The sequence below is a fragment of the Anguilla anguilla genome, chromosome 3 (genome assembly GCF_013347855.1).
Source record: "Anguilla anguilla isolate fAngAng1 chromosome 3, fAngAng1.pri, whole genome shotgun sequence".
Taxonomy (NCBI): Eukaryota; Metazoa; Chordata; class Actinopteri; order Anguilliformes; family Anguillidae; genus Anguilla; species Anguilla anguilla.
In genome coordinates this window covers 49,784,567-49,807,704 of record NC_049203.1, presented here as the reverse complement: position 1 = coordinate 49,807,704, position 23,138 = coordinate 49,784,567, and the positions used below count along the sequence as shown (strand labels likewise).

The window sequence follows — 23,138 nt, the reverse complement described above, 5'->3', positions numbered from 1 at the left end:
ACTGTTTTCTTCAGCTTGAAAAAGCGATGTTCTCTCAAGAGACCACGCGAGATACCAGCGACCACTAAAAATGAAGCCAAAAGGAATCAACTGAACCTCGTATGCCATCACGCGTGGCAAAAATTTACCAAGATTGAAATCATTTTTTTAAAAAGCATTTCCCACTCTTTAGAAGAGGCGTTAAATATTTTTTTGTTTTGAGTTTTTTTAAAACTTTGTTTTGAGGTGTGAACTATATGGCATGACCCCATTTTATTTTAATTTTCTTCAGTATCTACAGCAGTCTATAACTTACAGTACAAGATCTGTTCTGAATCTTTTCAAATGTAACCTTCCGCCCATACGAAAGGCCTACTTTATATAGATCACGTATTGCATTTTGATTGCTTTTTTAAAAATAAAAAAAAACGAAATCTCTTTCTAAAAATATAAACTCATAAAAAGAAATAAGCTAATATTTGTAAAGGGTTAATTTTTTATTAATTTTTTTTTTTTTTTTAACACCAGTGTTCGACTTGTGAAGCCTATTAAAATTATATTCCCTTCAGTTATTCTCGGTATCGAACGTTTTCCCCTTGCTTTTCCAAAATGATTCCTTTCTGCTCTCTTTGATTAATATAACCCTGATCCATCACCTTTACACGCTGAAATCTACAAATTGATGTAGAGCATGACACACTTCATGTTAACTCTTGGCATAGTTCTATATACATACCACATATATAAGCCATTACAACAAGATTAAATCATGTAAACCAGCACATTCTCTCACTATTTAGAAGTATACATACTAAGCACAAATAGTCATTCAGCCCTGTATGTGATCCATATTGATTTAGATGACACCACTCATCCGTTTACAGTATGTATAACACTAAATATTTGTGTTTTGCTTTTAGTTAAGTTTAGTAACCTACAAGGGTAAGCCAGGAAGGCACATCCTGATAGGGTACTCCTAACACTGAATAAGGCGCCTTTGTACTTAGTGTGCGTTCTAGTAAAGTAGAAGGAGAATCCGTTGATGTAAACATTCAATTTGTATACAGTCAGGCCCATAAGTATTTGGACAGTGACACAATTTCCACCATTTTGGCTCTGTACGCCACCACAATGGATTTGAAATGAAACAATCAAGGTGTGATTTAAGTGTAGACTTTCAGCTTTAATTTAAGGGTTTCGTCAAAAATATTGTATGAACAATGTAGGAATTACAACCATTTTTATACATAGCCCCCCCCCCCCCCAATTTTAGGGGCTCAAAAGTAATTGGACAAACTAACAATCATAAATTAAATCGTCATTTTTACTACTTGGTTGCAAATCGTCCGCAGTCAATGACTGCCTGAAGTCTTGAACCCATATACATCACCAGACGCTGGGTGATGCTCTGCCAGGCCTCTACTGCAGCTGTCGCCAGTTCCTGCTTGTTCTTAGGGCGTTTTGCCTTCAGTTTTGCCTTCAGCAAGTGAAATGCATGCCCAATTGCATTCAGGTCAGGTGACTGACCTGGCCATTGGAGAACATTCCACTTTTTTGCCTTAAAAAAGTCTTGGGTTGCTTTCGCAGTATGCTTCGGGTCATTGTCCATCTGCATTGTGAAGCGCCGTCCAATGAGTTTTGAAGCATTTGGCAGAATCTGAGCAGATAATATAGCCCTATACACTTCAGAACTCATCCTGCTGCTTTTGTCAGCAGTCACATCGTCAATAAATACAAGGGAACCAGTTCCAGTGGCAGCCATACACGCCCACGCCATAACACTACCTCCACCATGCTCACAGATGAGGTGGTATGCCTTGGATAATGAGCAGTTCCCTTCTCCATACTCTTCTCTTCCCATCATTCTGGTACAAGTTGACCTTTGTCCCATCTGTCCATAGGATGTAGTTCCAGAACTGTACAGGCTTTTTTAGATGTTTTTTGGCAAACTATAATCTGGTCTTCCTGTTTTTGAGGCTTACCAATGGTTTACATCTTGTGGTAAACCCTCTGTATTTACTCTGATTAAGTTTTCTCTTGATTGTTGACTTTGACACAGATACACCTACCTCCTGGAGGGTGTTCTTGATCTGGCCAACTGTTGTGAAGGGGTATTTCCTCACCAGGGAAAGTATTCTTCTGTCATCCACTACAGTTGATATTGAGAGTTAACAGCAACAGATTCCAGAGGAAAATGCCACACTTGAAATCAATTCTAGACCTTTTGTCTGCTTACTTGTAAATGAAATAATGAGGGAATAACACACACCTGGCCATGGAACAGCTGAGCAGCAATTGTCCAATTACTTTTGGTCCTTTAAAAAGGGGGGGACCACATATAAAAAGTGCTGTAATTCCTACACCGTTCACCCGTTTTGGATGTAAATACCTTCAAATTAAAGCTGAAGGTCTGCACTCTGAGCTCATATTCATTATTGAATTTCAACTCCAATATGCTGTGGTAGACAGCTAAAATAACAGTAACTTTGTCAATGTCCAAATATTTATGAACCTGACTGTATGTTTTCTGTAGAGGAAACTGGATGGGGGAAAAATGGGGAAAGACAGGGTACGTCAGTCAGAGAAGCTGGCTGTTTAAAATGGCCCCACATGCAGGGCTGGACTGTGCAGAACTGAGGAGTCAGAGGGGGTTTACAGGGACGGGTTCGTGAAGAGAAAACAAACCAAACAAAACAACAAAAACAGAAAAGGGGGGGAGGGAAAATGTATTCTCTCCCACCACACTACAGGGTTTGAATTCCCCTGGTTCCCTAGCAACAGCAGCACCCCGACACACCACAAGACACAGACAACACTTGGATACACCTGGTTATAAGGTTGAGAGTCAAAAAACAGACAACGGACACAGTTAAGATTTTAGCCACAAAGCAAGTGCTTATGAGCAAAGACAAAAAAAAAGCTGTCTTTCACCCATCAAGAAGAAAGAGCTTGGAAATGAGAAAGAGAGATAGAGAGAGAGGCTGTAAACGAGGTAGAGATACCACTCTGATTCCTAACAGAGGGCATTCTAGACTCAGAAGTTCTGGAAACAGTCTAGCATTCCAAGTTTACCACCACCCGCAGTCATCTCTAGGATGCAGTGTGTCCTCTAAGTCAGCCAAATCAGAAGAGAAAGTAGTACCACTGTAAAAGGGCTGTGGAGGCTCCGCCCCCTGGCCTGTGCTGCTGGATGTGTTTCAGGAAGAGGCTCTGAAGCAGGGCGAATGCACCACAGACAAGGAAGTCTGGGTAATAATCAAATGCAGGGACTATACATTCAGAACAATGTAACATTCCAATCAACCATGGTATGCAGGTTTTCTTTTTAGATAACCAGAGGGGAAAATGCCTTTGGGCATTTTATTGTAATGACTAATCTGAGGTCCTGAATTATCCTGTATAAATAAGTTATTATTTTTATTATTATTATGAAAGGATGCACTGCTTTCAAAGGCAGTTTAAAATACAGGCTAAATCCAGACTGAATTGTAGTTCTCCCAGAATCCAGTATTGCTAATTGAAACTACAAGAGGGAACTCTGGTCCTGGGTTTCATTTGCCCCTCAAGATACAGTCCACAGCAGCCAGCAGGAGAGCCAATCGCACGTCAATCACAGGTGGAAACAAGAAAGAACATTACCTCGTTACAAGTGCATAGATGAAATCAAGGAAGCACTAAAATTACAAGATTTTTTTTTCCTTTTAAACTTGTAAACTAAGTTCTCATTAATTTTTTTGTTGTTTTTAACTTTTCTCATTTTCAGCACACACAGAATTACATCCACAATTTGCTATGATAAAGCCGTTTTTGTTTTTGTTTTTGTCACATACTATACGACTAAATGGCGAACGTGGCTTGCAGCTCCACCAGTAGTTACCAAGGGATACAAAAAAAACACACGCACGCTCACTCACACAAACACACACACACACACACACACATCACAACAGCCAGTGGGAGGAGCAAGGTTTGCTACGTAGCCCCGCCCTCCCTTAGCAGGGCGATGATGTCATAAACACACAGGGAAGCAGCTTCTGTGTTCAGAGTGCATTTTTTTCTTTTTGTTTCTAGATTCTTTTTTTTTTGTAGTTGTTATTGTTCTGGAACCCTCCCCCTCCTCAAATCCTCAGTTGAAAGAGACAAGGTCTGCTTCTTATTCCAATGTTAAAAATGTAAACAGTAAGAGAGGTGCCTTGGTTGAGGTACTGAGGCGAGTCCCAGGGCCGGGACCATAAGGCGCTCTCCTCTCAGCGATGCAGGCTCCTCTGCGCCTCCTTCAGGAGGGTGTCGAAATCCAGGGCGTCGTACTTGCTCTTCACCGGGCCTGGACCTGCCTCGTCTGGAGAAACACATACACACACACACACACACACACGCAACGGTCAGCATTGCTACCTTATTGCTTCGTCTCTCCTGTCACTCATTACAACACAGCTCCGCCCACTCATCGCATCATCGCTCATTAGCGAAGGCTGTCTGATCAAACTGTGCGCTGGTGGGCGTCAATTATGATCCTTTCCTGTGTTCCACACACAAGCATTACAGCAGCAATTAAATTAATTTTCACAACTCAAGACAGATGATTTAAGCTGTCGTGAACTTTGTAGGGGGGCAAAGAAAAAAAGGAAAGGTAATTTTTTAATTGGCCGTGTCCAAGCGAGACCTCGGACTCAATCATTTTTTCTGAAACTCGCGGCCCCGTCGGTGATTTACCGCCGCCCTCCTGACCCGTAAAAGCCATACCCAGGTCTATGTAGCGCTTCCTGCAGAACCGCCGCGGGCTACTCCGGGCATTCTGCGCGGGTGGGTCCCGCCTGCGCCGCAGCCCCTGGCCACTAGGGGGCCCGAGGAAGGTGATGACGCCACAGCGCTCGCTGCAAGGACAACAGAGGGAGAGATTTAACGCGAGCCGCGCTTCCTCCCCGCTCCGTTAGCGCGCGGGGGGGGGAGGGGGGGGGGGGCGTGACCGGGACGCAGGGGGCGGAGCAGAACCTACTCGTTCTTAGTGATGATCTTGCAGTCGTCCGGCTCGCCGAAGGCCTGGAAGCGTCTGCGCAGCATCGCCTGGGTGACGCCGCTCGGCAGGTTGTGGATGTAGAACACGCGGCAGTCCTCCTGGGAAAACAGAACCACGGAAACCGTCGGTCAGGACAGACCGCACTGCACGGAGCATGACTCGGCTTCTTCATACGGACACCATGATATACAACCCTCCCCCAATGGAACCTCCCGGAAAGCCCACGGCAGCTTTAACTCATTACACTACACACATTACATTGTCGCATTACACGTGACTATCTGACATGCACGTTTTTGAACGCGTGGCAATTTGCTAGTGAGACATTTTCCCCAAACTTTCGATTTGCCTCGTTCGATGTGCTGTCGAAGCCCCACGCTTTGTCAGTCGGACTTACGTTAACTTTACTCCTCAGCTTGTCCCCGTAGCAGGTCCCCAGGTTCTCACAGCTGCGGAGACAAAAAGGAGACGGTTAGCGGTGTTTACTGGCAACCACCAACGGGAGACGGTAAACAATTATCCTGTTTAACTGACCGTAGCCCTGAGGCAAACGGTGAACACTTGTGGTCTTTGAGGGACAGACTCCCACAGGGGTTTAGTGTTATCTTTCAATTAGCTACTACTCCGGGCTTACGGCCTGAACACCCACTGAGTCAAATTCAACTGAGAAAGAAAGAGCTATGGCAGAACACCAGCAGACCTCCCCCCCCCCCAGGACTTTAATGGTTCGCTCCAGTTTTATATGGAGAACAAAGCCTTTGAGTGTTAAATACACACAGAAGTGAGTTAGAGGGGGGTTTTCTGTACCTGAAACTGAGCTTGCTGCTGGAGGAGTGGGGCAGACAGCAGGACGTGCAGGGGGCGTGGAGGTTCGGGGAGGAGGGCCGCGGGGAGCACCCTGCGCTCTCCTCCGTGTTGCGGGGCGATAAGGCTTGGGGCGACGCGGAGCGGGGGGACGCCGTCCCGCCCCCCTGGCCGCACAGGTAATCCGGGAGCTTGGAGAAGAGCTTCTCCTCGCTCAGGCAGCCGCCCGCCCAGCTCCCCTCCTCCTCCTCCTCGTCCTCCTCCTCCTCCTCCTCCTCCTCCCCGCAGGAGGGGGCGGGTCTCTTGCGGCTCTCCCCCAGGCCCTGCAGGCAGTAGTCGTGGTCCCCGAACGCCCGGCGTGCCGCGCCCTTCGCCTCCCGCTCGCTCGCCTGGCCCATCCGCCGCAGCTGGGCGTACAGCTCCGTCTGCTCCGGAAGCTTCCGGGAGGCCGGCGCCCGAGACGCCCAGAAACCCTTGGGGGGGGATTCCCCCTTCCCCTCCGGCTTGAAGAGCTCGTCCTCGGCGGGCTTGTGCGGGGGGGTGGTGGGAGGAGTCAGCCCTGAAAATACAATCCCGACATCAAGTCAGTCTCCTGCCCCTTCACCGGGCCGCGTCGCCACGCAGTGCCGTCAAAAACACCGTTCGGCACATCCAGAACCAGTCCTAACACATTATTTTTTTGTTAACGTCTTTGTTTAATTTTTTGGCACCAGAAACTGAGCAAAATGATGAAAAGACAAGAAGCTATTTTTCTGTTTCTCAAGGTTTTCGAAAAGCGAAAATAAAAAGTATCACCACTGTAACAAAAATAAAACACACATTTATCGCACTGGAGCGGTTCTCTGCATGATAACACTGCACATACGCTCTCACAGAACGGATGAGAGGAGCACATGCACTGCCTTGCTGCTCAGATGCACTCCTACTCAGCTTTCACAGACAAAATGTCTCAATACCCTCCTATCCATTCAGAGGAGTTAAATGCCTCAGTGCTTCCTATCATGCCCCTTGTATACAATGCAGCACATCTTATGGATAAGTGCATATGTCCTTTTTAAAGCAGGGGTTCATATGTAAATAAATGTCCTTCATCCAAAGCCTTGTATCTCCAGATATCCCCGATTCTCAACATTTACAGTTTTCTTACAGGAAGTGCAAGAAAACGAACGGGGTATCCATTTCAAGCGCGTGCAACCAATCGGACACGGTACAGTAGCACGGTAGCTAGCATTTCTGTCCCTAAACAAAGCTTTCGTCGCAGCTAAGCCCCTCTGAATGGAGCTGAGAGGGTATTAAGTTGCAGCTGAGCCGGGGCAGGTGATGCGGGTTTAAACCCGGCTCAGAAACATCGGACCGGTTGTCAGGGGAGGGGATGGCAGGCGCAGCAATCAACACCGACTCAAAGCACAACATTACCTGCTGTGCCACACAGCTCCACGCTGAGCGTCTGCTCAAAGGCCTTGTTGGCAAACTGTGTGTCTCTGATCATGGGGAAAGAGAGAGAGATTGCAGAGTCATCATCACGGGTTCGAGGACTGGCGAGAGAAAGGAAAATTCTAACTGTTGCTACTTTTGCGGCATACTGAAGCTTTTCTGAGGGGGGGGTGGGGTAGGTGGAGGGGAGGGGGGGGGGGGAATTTAGTCTCTGTCTGTCTTTAGTTAATATCACAGCGATGAGCATCAGAATTATTTTTAACAGGAGCCAGTGACTAGCGGTGAGGTCTGCTTACATCACCCAGCTCTACGTCGCTGTGAAAGGCTAGCGGAGTGCTAGCGGGGACGCTACAAACGCCCGCGGGCAAAATACCTGCCTGCGGGCACGGACCCGTCGTTTACTTTACAGTCACGCGGCGTATAGCGTGGAACCCCAACCGCTCCAATTTTGTACATGTGGGGATAAGAGGGGAAGAGAAGGGAAGGGGGGGGGGGGGGGTTCCACAATTTCACATGAGCAGTGCGTTTAGCATGGCTAAAATACTGGAGGAGCATGGACACAAACCCTGTTGCTTTGGGAGTCAGCGGCAGACAGAGGCAGGCACGTTTCTCTGCAATCAGAACAACAGAAGAGTCATTGGCACGGCCGTCTTGAGCTACATGCATGGTCAGAGATCAGCACAGTAGGAATCAGCCAAAGGCGTGCAAAGACCACGCCTTTGTGGCCGCTGCTCCGCACGGAGCGCAGGAAAGCAGCGGCTCAACTGATGTCTCAGGTCCTAAAGTAAATAACAAATGGAGCCATGTACGGAAGTCTGGTTTAGACTGACTGGCCTGCTGGTGTGTGGGGGGGGGGGGGGGGGAAACGGGCGTGGCCGCTTTTTACCGTTGAGGCTCCAGGGCGGCTCGGCCGCTGCCGTCTTCCGGTCGTCGGCCTTGTAGGGCGTCCTGCCGTGGGCCGCCTCCTCCGCTGGGTGACGCCGGGCGGTCTCCACCTCCGCGCCGTGTCGCCAGGAGACGTGCTCCGCCGCCCCCGCCCGGCTCCTCTTGGAGAAGCGGCCGGGGAAGGACGCCAGGCGGCGCGAGCGGCGCACCGAGAAGGTGGTGTCCCCCGCCTCCGGCTCTCTGGCCGCTTTGGGTCCGTCGGGGCCCGCCCCCGGGGCCCCGCCGTCCCGCAGGCCCGTCGGGCCGGAGTCTTTGAGCTCCGGTTTGCCCGGGCGGGGCGCCGGCTCCCCCCGCCCCTCCTGGGCCCCCGCCCCCCCGCAGCGGGAGTACGGGGGGCTGTGGAGCCTGTAAGGCTTGCTGACGTCGAACGAGTCGACCGTCTCCAGCAGCTCCCGGAGGAGAGAGTGCCCTTTGACCTCGCGTCTGCGCGCGAAGGCCGGGCGGGGGCGGGGGGCGGCGGCCCTGTGGCAGGCGGGGGCGGGGCGGGGCCGGGAGGGCGGGGCCTCGGGCCTGGCCCGCCGGGCGAAGCCCTGGCACTCGCGGTCCCTGCGGTCCCAGCCGGCCTGCTTGCGGGTGGGCAGGCAGTACGTGTGCATGTACGTGATGAGCTCCACCACCGAGCGGAGCTCCTTCTCCGAGGAGAACTGAGGCGCGCCCGCCGCCGCCGCCACCGCCGCCGCCGCTGCCGAGCTCTCGTCCTCGCTGGCCGACTCGTCCCCTTCCTCTTCCTCCTCCTCCTCGTCGTCGTCGTCCTCCTCCGAGTCGCTCTCGTCCTCGGTGTCGGCGGGGGGCGTGTCCTCGGCGTCCGCCGTGGTGGTCAGGTGACGGTGGAGCTCTGTGCAGGGGCGGCCCGCCGGCCTGACCGCGCGGGGCTTGCGCTCCTGCGTGCGCTCGCACTGAGAGAGAGAGAGAGAGAGAGCGGCGCGTCACGCACACACGCCTCCGCACGCCCAGTCATCCGCTGGGCTCTGCGCTTTCCCATGAGCACCACAGCAGCTATGAGGATAACAACATCACCCCTACGCTTTCACTGTAAGCTATCAATTCCCTAATTACCATGCTGAATAAGAGGCAGGGCATGACTACAGCGGATTCACGCCCAAACACTACACTACCCCAAAGCCCCAGCGCACTTTCATTAACGTTGAGTCACCGCGAGGCTTGCGGTGTGGGAGGGCTCTTCCGTTTCACCTGAACTGAACCAGGGTGAAGAGAGAGGGGCGGAGCCATAACATGGCCCCTCCTTCACCTGCAATTCAAACCACAGGCTGCGGGGTCCGCCCCCCTTCGGCCTATTAGAGTTAGAGGCTACAGCCATCTGCTGCAGGATCGGCCTATCGGAGTTAGAGGCTGCAGCCATCTGCTGCAGGAAAGCCCCGGGCAGCTGTAATGTCGCACATTTTCCGTGTCCATCACAACAGACAGGAGAGCAGGGAAGAAACAGGAACACAGGAGCCAGCGAGTCTCCGCATTTAAAATCTGCTTCCCCCCTCTCCCTCCGCCCCCCCCCCACAGCTAATGCAGCAGGCCTCCCAACACACAGAACACCGTCACGCTGCCCGTGACTGAAATGTGAAACCGCGGAGGTTTTCTCCCTGTGCTTCCGCGTCTTTCTCCCGTAGTTTTTCCTGTTCGGGTAACTACAGGCCACCCCGGGCCACCCGAGGCCAGGGGACGGGGCAGAACGCTCTCCGCAGCAACAGAGACAATCGAACAGATAAGACCCTGGCCCGCCAATCAATACCTCCCCATTTATGATTTGGAACGCGTTTCCCTGTTGGCGCTCTCCGCCCTGACGGGAGCGGGTCTGGTTTCCCAACTCACCTTAACCAAAGGTCTCAGCGGCTTAAGGTACTGGCTCCTGTTGCTATGGCGATGCGTGCCGCCCTCTTTGTGCGTTTCAATGCTCACAGGCACGTTTGGGGGGGACAGCAGGAGCTTTTTCAGCTGCAAAGGGAAAGGGGGGGGGGGGTGAGGGGGAGGAAGGAGAAGGTTCGGGACAACTGTAATTAACGGGCCTGTCGTTCCTGGTCGCAGTGCATTGCATCAACAACACGTCTCCGCAGAGCACAAACGGCACGTAGCGCGACACCCCTAGCCTACACTGCGCTAAAGGTCAGAGGTCGTATAGCCCTCTCCAGACACCTTCTCGTGTATTTCATTTGATTGCAAAACGCCTCTTTCAAAACGTCAAGGCTCCCTAGGTTCCGAGTCTGCTTTAAGAAACAGGGGAAGACGTAATTCAGCTCCGATCGGTGAGTTCGGCACACCGGCATACGTGTAAAAAAATGGAGGAGAAGTGCCCTCTGTCCGCCAGACTGACACGGACAGAGGGCGTCAGTCTGAGCAGAGAAGCCGAATGTTTGCGGTATTCCATCCGGCCATTACAAGCCGGTGGGCGCTTAACAGCTGGAGGGTCAGCTCTAAGATGTTTCTGAATAAACAAGGGGGGGGGGGGGGGACAGAACAACGCAGATTGAACTGGCGCACATGTGCCAACTTGGCAGGCCGGTCAATGGCGCGTCTCAGTGTCCATTGAGAAATGTGAAGGGCGCGGAGGGGCTTTCAAACGCGGCGCACAAAACGGTTTGGCATGCCGGGGGAACGCAAAGAAAGCCGGCGCTTGGCTGGTCTGCTTCCTGCTCTTCCCCCCCCGCTCAATGCCCTCCTTGTTCCGCGAGCACTCTGACCTCAGCCCGGGAGCTGCCCAGCAATTATAGCTGCGGACAGCAGGGGGTGCCGTGAGTCATTAACGACGCTGCTCGAGCCGCTGGAGCGGCAGGAAGGCGGCGGGCCGTGAAGTGGGGAAAGCCGGCGGTGGACGGGCGCTCGCTGCTCGCTGCGCAATTATGCTCGTCAATTGAGGGAAGAATACATCGACGTGTGTGTGTGCGCGTGTGCGTGTGCGTATGTGTGTCGTACACACGTGTGTGTACCTGTGTGCATCTGTCTGAGAGAGAGAGAGCGGGGTATTTCTTCTGAAACACTAAAACGATACTGACATCCTATCCTGAGTTTTAACCTCAATCTCTTCCAATATAGCTTAAAAAACATTTTAACAAATGCAACAAAAAAAAACATCATCCAAAGAAGTCAATTATAATGAGACAAGCTGAAGGAACACTTTGGGCATGTCCGTTGTGCTTCTACTGTCAGAAAGTATATTCTTTGTAAAGTTCTGAAGACAAATTGAAAAATTTGAGGTAGGAACTCTTGTCTCAAACTCTTGTCTTGCCTCTTAACAGTTCTGACTGAACCACTGCAAGTACAGATTGCAGACAAGTTCCTTTATTTGGCATAAATTGTCTCATTCTCCTAGTACCAACAACTGTTTTAGCACAATACACTGTTTTATGTGGCTTTTTTCACTCAGTTGAAAAAGATTACTCTTTTCTGAGCTTTTCCCCTGTTGTTTCTCATTTCTTAATGCTTACCTCTCATTATAGCTTTTTCTCCTGTTCCTTTTATGACCAAATAAGCTGCTAAATATCAGTGGTGAAAATGTAGGTAGGCAGCTACAGTGCTGGATTCATGGCTGAGACACAAAGAAGGCTTTGTAACCTTTAAACAATGTGCTTCACTGCAGGCCTTTTGATCAAATCCCAAGTTTGCAGCCTACTTTTGAAAATGAAGTACCAATTTGAAACTACATTACTTCAATGTTGACCACACTGCTACAAGAGGAATGAGACAATAGTAGCACAAGGGATCATGGGAAAGCATTATATCACATTGGCGATCTGGGTTAAAACAATATGCAAAAACATTTTTTCCATGTTACGTAAGAACGCGAAATGTTTCTCAGTTGTTAATTGAAAACACCAGCAAACATATATAGAGGGAGGGTCAGGAAAAAAACAATATAAATCTCTTTATTTTCCCTGGAAGTGAGATTCTGAGAAGTGATACAGGAGAGACAGAGAAAGATGGGGGGCCCCCCACAGAGCGCTGAGAACTCCGCTGGGGGCACAAAGGCGGGGGGGGGCAGCGTGAGAGGGGGGTCAGGCAGGAGGCAGGGACCAAAGGACGGGGAACAAGGCTACTCTGCAGCAGCTGAGAACTGCACTGTCACCAATGGAGGAAAACTGGGACCTAGAAGCAGAAGCAAATGGCAAGAGACAGAAAAAGGAAGAGAGAGAGAGGGATTACAGAACGGAAGAGAGGAGACAGAGTACGCAAGAGAGGTTGAAAGAGAGAGAAAGAAAAAGAGAGAGGGTGAGAAAGAGGCGAAGAAAGAGTTATGGGGAACAGAAAGACTGCTACAGGTCAAAGAGTTAGGTCCCTTGCCTACAAGGGTCAAGAGAGAAGTGGGTAGAGGGAGTGGGGGGGGGTTGATTCACTGGGGTGATCCGGTTACCTGCCTGAAAAAAGGGATCTTATTAGAGCGATTGCTAAAAGAATAAAATAAGGCCAAAATGAGAAAAATTCAGACCTTTGTTGCCTATCATACCCATGCTGTGGGGTAGTCAGAGGCCCATCCAATTCCACCTTAAACAGGAAGGAAGGGTTCTTACTAGAGACGGGTCTTCTGTCTCTGGATTGAGGGACCCTGGAAAGAGCTCACTTCCCAGGGGGAGGTCTTCCTCCTCCTCCTCCTCCTCATTCTCCTCCTCATCCTCATCATCAGGACCCTCCCCCAGCGAGGGGAACACAGACAGACCCCCCACCTCGTCCTCCACCATCTCGTCCAGGCTGTCTGTAAGTGCAGCCAGCAGTGCTGCATTTTCTTCCTCTTCTATCTGCAGGGGGCGAGAGAGAGCAACAGGGGACTGTAAGGCACTAACCACAAACATGCCGTGTGGGGGCAGACCGGCGGGGGGGGGGGGGGGGGGGGGGAAGGATCCCTTGGAATCAGGCGAGCCGCACTGGCAGCAGCGCCATTGCGAGGGGTCGAGGGAGGGCGGGGGGACGGGGCAGAACAGGGGCAGGACGTCTTCACACCGACGGGTTGAATGAGGGCGCCTTGCATCGCAGTTTGCGGCCCGGTGTGGAGGTGGTCTAAGCAAAGGTGTGGTTTATCTCGTATAGTTTAGTAACGTTCTGAAGGTTAATTGAATCAGGCTTTCGGATCGATGGCTTCCCCCCGTCATCCTAAAACAAGACCCTGTGGGAGTATATCTCATTCAGATTCTCCCAAGAAATCAATCGCAAAGGGAGATTCTGAAGAAGAGGCTGGAAGCGAAGGGACGTCAATGGCCTCAAAGACGAGAAGCCACACTAATATTCAACCCTGAGAAATTTCTGATCAATACAACGCGTCAACTCGATAAGTGCCAATCTAGCTCAAGTTCCATGAAGACAAGGGCAGAAATGAATTTTGTCTACATGGATGCTACATGGATATTGGTCAGCCTCTGCCTTATACACAGAGTTAATTTGCTTGTCCACAAGCAACAGTTTAAAGCTGGCACTGAACACAGGCACTAACCTATATAATACATGCATAGGTTAATCCAATCATCTGTATCCCCCATCCCCCCAAACTATCCAGATGAAGACCAGTGGACCTATGCACACTGCAGAGAGGCATCAAACTAAGACACTGCCATTAGACAGCAGAACTTTTGAAAACAATTAGAGACCACTTCCTCCTGTGCTTTTGTAGAAGAATGTATCAAAGCTATGACCTTTCAGTGGACAGGACCTATCGTCTACTGATCCTAACAAGTTCCAAAATGAAATTACAGGGGACGGATGAGCATTCCGGAACATTCCCGCCCACTCTTACCTCTAAGAACTCAGGGTCTCCTGTGCTGTACTGGATGGAGGCAGGGGAGGCGTCTGATTGGTCATTGCACCAAGGGAGCTCGCTGAGACAGTTGACGGAATCAAAATCACTGGCGTACAGCTGAGAGAGGTCGATGTCGGGGAAGTCAGTATCCAGATGGTCAGAACTGACCTCCTCCTCCCCATACTGCGAGAGAGAGAGAGAGAAAGGGAGAAGAGAGAGAGAGAGAGGGGGGGAGAGAGAAGGAGAGGTGAGATGAACGCCCATAACCCGTCCATCATCATGTTCTTTCAACCCAGTTGGCTGCCAAAACTTTAGTTTAAGGGAACATTCTCCTCAGTAACAGCAAGAAATTAATTCGTAAACTTTTTGAAAAACTACAGGAGAGCGTGTGATATATTCTGGCTGCCAGTGTCTGATGTGGAAAGCATGATATGAAAGTCACTGCTGACTACTGTAAGCATAAGGAGATGTACAATGTGCAAACACTGTCTGGTGGACTCTAAGGTCAATGTGTTGCAATAAAAGTCTCTTGGTGCTGTGTCAGGGAAATCGCTTGGCAGGCCAGTTGGCAAGGCACCAACGACCTAGTCGCCTGGGCAGAGGCATTAAGTGTCATCACCGATGGCATGAAAGACCTTAGCCCCGCCCCCTCCCCTGACAGAACATCCGAGCAATCTTGACCCTTCCACATGATTTCAGTAAAATTAGACCCGTTGGACAGATTGTTCAAACAATCCGCACGTCGGTCTGAGTAACTGACGATTACAAACTGAAACAAGGCCAAAAGTTGTGTCACGTTCCGTGGATAAGAGCTGCTCATTGGCTGGGAGACGGCAGCTAGAATTTGAGGTTATTTCAGCGTACGGAAAATCGTCTGCATTCAGACCGAGAAGAGGAACTACGTCTGGCCTCCAGAGGAAGAGACAAAACCTCGCCTCAAATGAAAAAAAGGAAATAGCTCAGCTTGCTCCTCGTGCGCCGTTCTTCAATGAGAGGACTTTGGACAAATTGCTACAACCCAGGGCAAAGTGCGAAGCTTAAGCTCTTACCATATTATACATTAACGCGCCAGGGTATTAACTGAAGCAATTCAGGTTAAGTATCTTGCTCAAGGGTGAAAAGGCAGGGCTGTGACCCGGGATTCTGCAAGCCCCTGGTCACGAGCCCAGCTCCAAACATCACGCCGCGCTGGCGTCCCGAAGATCTCCAGCGGAACGAGAGTGTGAACAAAGAGCCTCGCGCGGGGCTCCCCCGTGCTGGAGGCTCGTAGCGTGGGGCACGGGGGTAACGCACGCAGGGCAAAGGGCATGTTTTTACAGGCCACAGGGGCACAGCAGTCTGCAGGAGGCAACACGCACTCCAGAGCCCCCACCCCCCCACCCCCCCCATGCAAATTTGATGAAGGTTCGTTCTCAAGCGTCAGCCCCATCTCAGTTACACCCAAACCCATCCAATCCCATTCACCGCCTCACAGCAAGGTCAACAGACTTATTTACACCGGCCACTCTCAATTAACTCTGTTATAATGGATGGCTCATTTTCCAGACTGAAAGGCGAATGTAATCGTAGCTTATCAGAAAGAAGATCAAAGATGCTTACACAAGATAAAAAATACTAATATTTTAGAACTGGACAAATCGATAAATTCCAGAACTTTCAAGGCTTTCTAATCACATAAGCATTATATTTCTGTTTGTCCACTATCCCCAGTGCAGTACTAGTAAAGACAGATTTATGGTACGTGAGATTGGTTCACAGATGTAATACACTCGTATAAAAAGAACAGTGGACTGGAGTATGGCCTTAATTATAAACCACAGAGAGCCGATCATGGGCACCATTAATTTCGTTTTTATGTACTGTTTTCACTGCCTACTGTCGTGGTTACACGCGGGTCCGTACACCGGCACGCACAAGAAACAAACAACCCGTTCCCCATGTCTACATTTAGGCTATGGATTAGCAATGCGAGATGTGAGAGGAACATTGTTTTCTTGCTGAGCCAGGCAAAATTATGGTGCAAAAAATCCCTGCGTATGTGTGTGAGCGTGTGTGCATGAGTGTGTGTGCGTGCGTGTGTGTGTGTGTCAGCGCGTGTGTGTGCGTGCGTGCATGAGTGTGTGTGTGTGCGTGCGTGCGTGCGTGTGGCGGTAGATCAGGTAGCGGACCCCAGCAGGGGGCCCATTGTGGGGCAGAGGGAGGAGCTCCACATCGGCTCCTTCCCCGGTGACCTGCTGTTAGCAGTCCTCTCACATATCCCTCACGTGCCTCTGACTCATCCTCCTCTCCGAGGGGCACCCCTCGCCTCCCCCCCACGGGCCAGCCCACCCCCCACCCGCAGCACGCCCCCCCGACTCCTCCTCCTCCGCCTCCTCCTCCTCCTCCTCCTCCTTCCAGGAAAAACAGAGCTCCCGCTAAATCAATTCTGGCACATTCCACACAGCTTTCATTCCCACATTGACTCTGTATTTCTCCATCCTTTCCCCACCTCCCATCCCCCCCCCCCCCCCCACCTATTTCTGCCACGGGATGCCTCGTTAAAAATCGATAAAGACATCCTTGGCTTGTGAAGGTTCGAGGTCAAAGGCACCCACCCGCGGACACAGGCTTACACACAGCACATGCACTGGCACACAAAGCCTAGCCACCGAAACTTTAAACAGGGCCCCTCGGCAGCCATAACGTTTAAACTAATCAGCACAGTGACCTTTTGAACTTTTGAACCTCCCATGCCTTTGACCTTGAAAAGATAATGGCATAAGATATCCCTCTGGTTTTAAATGGGAAGATCCATCAAGCGGTGCAATGGCAGATAAAGGCATACTAAGGACCACATTATATTACAAATGATAATGACTACGTATCTCATAAATAACAAATGCGATTATAAACCGAGTCTACAGTGCTGCTTCTGGTGGGGCAAAAATCACTTAAATTAAAATATTAAACGCATTGCAAGCTGTAAGCCCTCAGAGTACCGTGTGACATCGCATTCTGTGACACCGTAGTCTCGTGATGCCGTCCCTGACGAGCCATTCATGCCTCTGGTTAAGTGCACTGACATTTACACGGCGCTGTGAATGTTAGCCACGCCCCCCCACCAAACACACAGACGCACAGATGCACACACACGTTCACACATGCAGACGCACATGCACTTAGACACACACTCGCACTCACAAGGCCACCCGCACCGTGAACACAGGCTTTGCCGTCTGAACTGTGCGTCTTGGCTAACGCCCCCCGCCCCCCCCCCCACCCCCCACCCCCACCCCGTGCGCCAAACAGGACGACCTCCAAACGGAACCTGCACATTACCGCCCATCACAATGCCTGGCCTTATTTCAAGAGGCTCTGACCCCGCTGACCTCGTCACGCCGGTAAGAAATCATGTGATTCACAGGCGGCCGGAGCGGCGCGGCTCTCCCTCACGAGAGCGCGGTATCTCGATCGGCCCGCCGCCCCGCTCACCTTGGGACGGACCCACGCGTTCGTCCGGGCCAGCGGCGGCCTGCCGCCGGCCCGCCGGCCGCATGAAGGCTTGCCGCGCGCGCTAATCTGCCGCTATCTCAAAGACGCCGCCGATGCACTTTGAACGGATGTTTTTAAGTGGGGATTTTAAACCAAAAAAAAAACAGAAAAAGCGGCGATAACGGGGGCCAGATAAAGAGAGAGAGAGGCCAGTAAGAACAGTCAGCGCGCGGGGCCAATGAATAAAACATCACCTGCTGATATTGAATGATGGGGGGGGCTCGAGGGTTTCTGCGATACAGAGACGTGATGGTGTTCCTGTGTCCATTAGGGGTAAAAAATGAGTTCCTGTCACGATCACTTCAAACTGCACACTTGTTAGACGGGCGAAAATAACGTCTAGTGCAGCGGACACTTACGGGAGATTCGAGCGGAGATAATTGTTAATCCATGTACAGACTGCAAAGGGTTCCTATTGCTCCGGTAAAGAGGCTAAAGCTCCACTCTGGGCCAATTACGAATTTCAATTTCCCCCGCAAAATCGTTTCACCAAAGCACTGTGAGGAAGGGCTCCAAGTGCCTATATAATGTCTCTCTCTCCAAGTCAGGTGACCAGAAAGGAGAGCACTTTAGAAATAAGTCAGACTGCCCCGAGCAAAACAGGCCATGCATTGCCAAGGTGAGCAAATAAAAAAGCCTTTATTTTACCATCAGCTCTACTGCTTTTAAAATGAAGTTTAAAATAAACCAGCAGAAGGCTTTATCTAAACTGAAAAAATCTATGTTCAGCAAACTGAATAAGGAACAGCAAAGTATAAAACACAAGCGAAAGAGGCGCAGTTTAGTACTCTCGGTGACTTTTCATACCCTGGCGGTCAACACTTTTACTGAACGAGCCACACAGTCAGCCAGGCAGTGAGGAACAAACGGCGCTGATCCTAGAACCTCATCCTCCGGCCAGAGGCCAGACGGGGGGACAAAAAAACACGGCTTTCTTCACCGTTACGTGTACGTGTGCTCAACCAAGCCACCCCTCTCCTGCCTCTACTGTGTCAAAAACAGGCCCGAGCGCCAAGATATCCACAAAGAATATCCAGTTGCAGCCCCCCCCCCCTCCGCGGAGAGATCGCTGTACCGCGGCGTTACGCAAAACGCCGCTGGAGGTGGAGTCATGTGATGCGGTCCTGCTGACCGAGGCCGCGGCGTGGAGGTCAGGCAGCGCGGTTAACCTTTAGGGCTGCCTGAAGGACACCGGTGGGCCACCGAGCACCGAGGACCGCAGCGCCAACTCAAAGAATTCCGCCCGCGATGAAAGGGGTTGGGGGGGCTTGGGTAGTAGCCAAAAGGCCACGAGAAATACATCAGTGGATTAAAAAAAAAGGGGGGGGGGGGGGCAGGAGAGACACCCGAGACAGCCGGGCTATGTCCTGTCCCGTGCTCTCCGTCGCTCCGACCGGCTCGGATCTGGGCCCGGGCACGAGGGAGGGAATGTAGGAACCCTGCTCGGGTCTCAGAGCCGGGGGGCCTGGGGAGGGGTTGGGGGGGGGGGGGGGGGGGGGCTGGGGGGCGGTTTCTTCTGTTGAGAGGGACAATTTTGCATACTGAGTCTTGAGCCTTAATAAGCTTGGAGGCTGCTCATTTATCTCGAGCACTTGCCAGCTAATAGGCTCTTATCGGAGTGCCCTGTTCTCTTTGAGCCCGCTGCTATCTAAGGTATGTTATATATAGCCGTTATCCCGGGTCTTATGACTGCCTCTTACACAAGCTGCTTGTGACGGGCCGGGGTTTAAATGCTGGGGATGCCAGACGCAGATGGGCCCTGCTTTCCAGCCTCGAGTCCGCCGTCCCCCCCCCCCCCGTCCCCCCCCGGCCGCGCGCACACAGACACACGCATATTTAAGCCCGGCTAACGGGATGCCTGTCCATAAATGCACTGCGCCGCGCTCCCCCGTCCGCTCGACGCCGCGGCGGTACAGGGCCAGCGTGCGCCGCGCCCGGCGGAGAACATCGGCGCGGCCATCCCCTCGCGAGGTGCTGTTCGCCGTGGTCTTCTGCAGCCGGGAGCACTTCCACGCCACGGGCATCGCCCCGGAAAAATTCCCCAAGTTCCGCGGGTCGCCAAGGACAAATTGCGACGCCCTTTCTCTCGACCAACAGCAAAAACCTGACCTCCTGGAGAAAGGTCACCGATCTAAAATCAGATCACCTATCTTATTTTTCCCTTCTGTTTTTCTGAATGAAATTCAACATTGTCAGATTAAATTCCCTTGTCATTATATGTTCCCTTGTAAGGAGTGTCCTTAAATTGAATTTAAATTTGACTCTGCCCCCCCCCCCCACCCATTCCTCTCCTGCCCCTTACCTCTCCACCCCAGCAGGGATCTAAATTAATTGCAGACTGGTGGAAGTAGGGCAGTAGAGGGAAGAACTGGGGCATTTGGCGGCTGGTAGCCTCGCAACTAGAATGCGTACTTCAGCGTCGACATTGTGCTGTTCAAACGGATTGATAAAAAGGAACTGAAAGAGGTTAAAGCTGTAATAATTTGCAGCGCTTTTATGACACAGCACAGTCCTGAAATGAAGCCCTTTAATGCTGCTCCAGACACGTGAGCCTCTATTCTCTCCTGATCCGAGTGAGCTGGGGTGCATCAAATTTGCATCTTTTTGAATCCCCGAATTAATATGTTAAGAGGTCCTCGGAAAATAGCAGGAAGCACAGCAACACTGAAGCTTGCTAGCCAGAAGTCTCCCAACGATCACGATTTCTTCAAACCGCTAATTAACCAGGTTTAAAAAAATAAATAAATAAATAAGGCTATTTAATGTGGAGCTGGGACACTACGCTTTAGGAGAGCGGAACACTTCATACTAATCACAGATAACACCTAGGTTTTATCTGCGACTAGTGTAAATGAACCATGTCATTGAGTTCAGCACTGCAATCATCGTTTCCTAAACGGTTCATTTCCCTGAGGCGAGGACTAACGAACTCTCGGTAACGCACCCAAAACCGCAGGTTACTGCCCTGCCAGCTTCCTTATTAGTGGGGCTGGGCCTTGTCTTCAGGCACAGCTTTGCACTACAATGAAAAGAAAAGAAAAAAAAGGTCTTAACATCTTAGATGGAGGAACAAACGCTGATAAAATGTCAAGCTGTCCTTTAAGAAGAACAGCGGAAGGTGCAGGTGGCTTGCCGTGTGCCTGCAGAAGGGTCGCAATGTCCTAAGAGGGCAAAAGTGAATTGAATAAGGCCCATCTGTACGTGTGTACGTGGTGCATTACTGCAGTGGCAGTAAACACACAAAGAAAAGAGAATAAACTATACGTTCAATAAACTATTGGGCATTTAGACAAACCAAAGCAAAGTAAAAAAACAGCACAAAGTGAAGATATTTATCTATTTACTGATTTAGCAACATGGCGGTTTCACTAGGGACTCTGGTTTAACGGTTTGTGTTTTCAATAAACTATTGGGCATTTAGACAAACCAAAAGCAGAGTAATAACAACACAAAGTGAAGATATTTCTCTATTTACCGATTTAGCAACATGGCAGCAGTGCCTGTTGAAACTGCAGAAAACATAACTTAATAGCTGTCAAGTGCACAAAGAAAGCGCAGCAAAATATATCCTTACAAATGAACTGGCTGATTAAAAGAGTAAAAGCTGCATATGGATAATTATCCAAACAGTCCACAAACAAGACAATAGGTACAATAAATCACAGTTAATGACCGTCTTGGTCGAGCACTCTCATGCAGCTCAATAGTGGGGACTCCATTGTGGCTCAAAATAGGCTATTGCATTTCCCTTTTGTTAAATGCAATCAATCCTGAAAATGAGCAGCAACACACTGTTCGGTCTAATCACCAAAACATAACCGTACAAATGCACTCCAATCCTCAGTAATTCTAAGGACTGGTGAAGTCCCAAGGTGATGGTTCTGGTGTAACCCCCTACGCTCTGTGTTTCCAGCGCTTGCAGACTCCACCTCAGTCCTCAGAGCTCACTGCCCGGTCCACTAGCACCAAGTCTGTGTGACACCACCCCTTTCACTCCCTATATCCTTAGGAGCAGAGTATCCATCACACCTAACGGACAGTGACCAACATCACCACATCGCAGTCACTCATTAATCTATGCAAAGGTTAGGCAAAGAGCAGAGACGATACCAAGCTAACAGCATTAGCACCGAGAGCAGCAGGCCTGGCCGCATCATGTTAAATGCATTTGATAAGTACCCTTGGCTAAAAGTATCAGTTAAATGACTAAATTTTAAAATTGCAGTAGTTAGATAAACACACTGCGAAACGTTAACACCACCGCTACCGCTAAGCCGCCGCCAGGACCGCCGTGCGCACAGGAACACCAGCACCGCAGACGCCCTAAACGGCAAACTGGACATAAACCAGATTTTAAACGCGTCCAATTACGTGCAGATTAGTGCTCATATTAGTCCTACCATGTTGAGTGGCACACCACGCGACGCACGGACAGGGATGACCGAGAGGAGCGCAAGACCAGCACCCAGGAGACAACCGCCCACCGCAGAGACAGAGCAGTAACGGGACCCGACTAGAAAGAGGCCGCACTCGGAAAATGGGCTTCGATTGTCTGCCAGTTCCTTCAAGGGACATCTTTGCATTACACCCACTATACAAAATTGGTTACATGTAAAGAGATTGAGGTGGCACTGTGCCTACTCCCCTCTTCTTCCACCTTCCCTTGGTCTGAAATATGCTGCTTCGGCCATCTTGTCAGGCTGCCAAAGTCGCGCATAAACCGATGGCGAAGATGACTGTTAACCTCAGTCTCAGTCCATTACTGCATAATAAAGGAGCAGTTACTTGGAAGCATTAACCAAGACGGAGGTTCTTTGGCTGCACAGGATGTCTGAACGATTTCTGAAGCCCACATGTACACTGAAGATGGTGGAAGACAGTCGGTTCGCAGCAGAGAACATATAATGGGGAGTTTTTGCCTCTGAGGTCACATGTCTCATCTTAAGCATGATGGCTATCCTTCTAATTGTTTCCAACTGCCATTACTTAACTTCCCTTGGGGCTCTTAAGTTGTGACTGTACGCATATTCTGCACATGACTGTAGTGTATCATGAGATAATGTATTTATGTATTTCTTTAAAGTTGGTGGAGGGCCAAAATCACAATTTCCTTTTTGAAATGTAAATACCAGTGCTTCTTGAAGGCTATATATGGATGTGAAAGTATGGATTTTGAAGTTTTAACCTTCAAAAACCACAATACTGTTTTTGCCCAGTCTTTGCTTGCAGAGATGCAAGCTACTGCAGAGAGATGAGAGGAAAAATTCAGGAAAATTCTCAGAGATGCTAACAGAAGACTTTCTAAAACTTGGTAGTTTCATGATAAAAGGTTGCTGTCCAGTCTCGTTACATTACAAAAATAGGCAAAATACGTAATGAGTCCTTTTAAGGCTGTTTGCTATCGCTTTAAAATACACATTCAAAAATGGATCGCTAATTAAAGTTATCTACTATGATAGCTGCAAAGCTAGCCTTGGATATAAATGCTAGGACCATATGGCTAAGAGCAGGAGTGACTGCCATGACATAGCCATCCGCTCGAACCTCGCACTGAAATGCAGAGATGAAAGGAACGACAACTGTTGCGATATAATGTAATGCTGGCTGGAAAACGCTACCTCAGCTTTCATTTAGACTACTTTTTGAAATGTGAAGGTGAGTTGAGATCGGTTTCATTTTATAGTCTATATTTTGTGT

General features: G+C 50.1%; 1 protein-coding gene across 1 annotated transcript in view; it reads right to left on the bottom strand.

Annotated features, from left to right (window-relative positions):
• Nucleotides 1-4,001: 4,001 nt before the first annotated feature.
• Nucleotides 4,002-23,138, bottom strand: part of ppargc1b (peroxisome proliferator-activated receptor gamma, coactivator 1 beta) — a 51,701-nt gene continuing 32,564 nt past the window's right edge. Inside the window, exons 2-12 of the mRNA XM_035409436.1 lie at nt 13,908-14,093; nt 12,694-12,918; nt 10,004-10,126; nt 8,121-9,075; nt 7,800-7,845; nt 7,217-7,281; nt 5,804-6,359; nt 5,394-5,445; nt 4,976-5,094; nt 4,723-4,853; nt 4,002-4,318 (exon numbers count right to left, since the gene is read on the bottom strand). Of these exons, the coding sequence (XP_035265327.1) occupies nt 4,227-4,318; nt 4,723-4,853; nt 4,976-5,094; nt 5,394-5,445; nt 5,804-6,359; nt 7,217-7,281; nt 7,800-7,845; nt 8,121-9,075; nt 10,004-10,126; nt 12,694-12,918; nt 13,908-14,093 (2,550 nt within the window). The 3' untranslated portion in view covers nt 4,002-4,226. The remainder of the gene's footprint in view (nt 4,319-4,722; nt 4,854-4,975; nt 5,095-5,393; nt 5,446-5,803; nt 6,360-7,216; nt 7,282-7,799; nt 7,846-8,120; nt 9,076-10,003; nt 10,127-12,693; nt 12,919-13,907; nt 14,094-23,138) is intronic.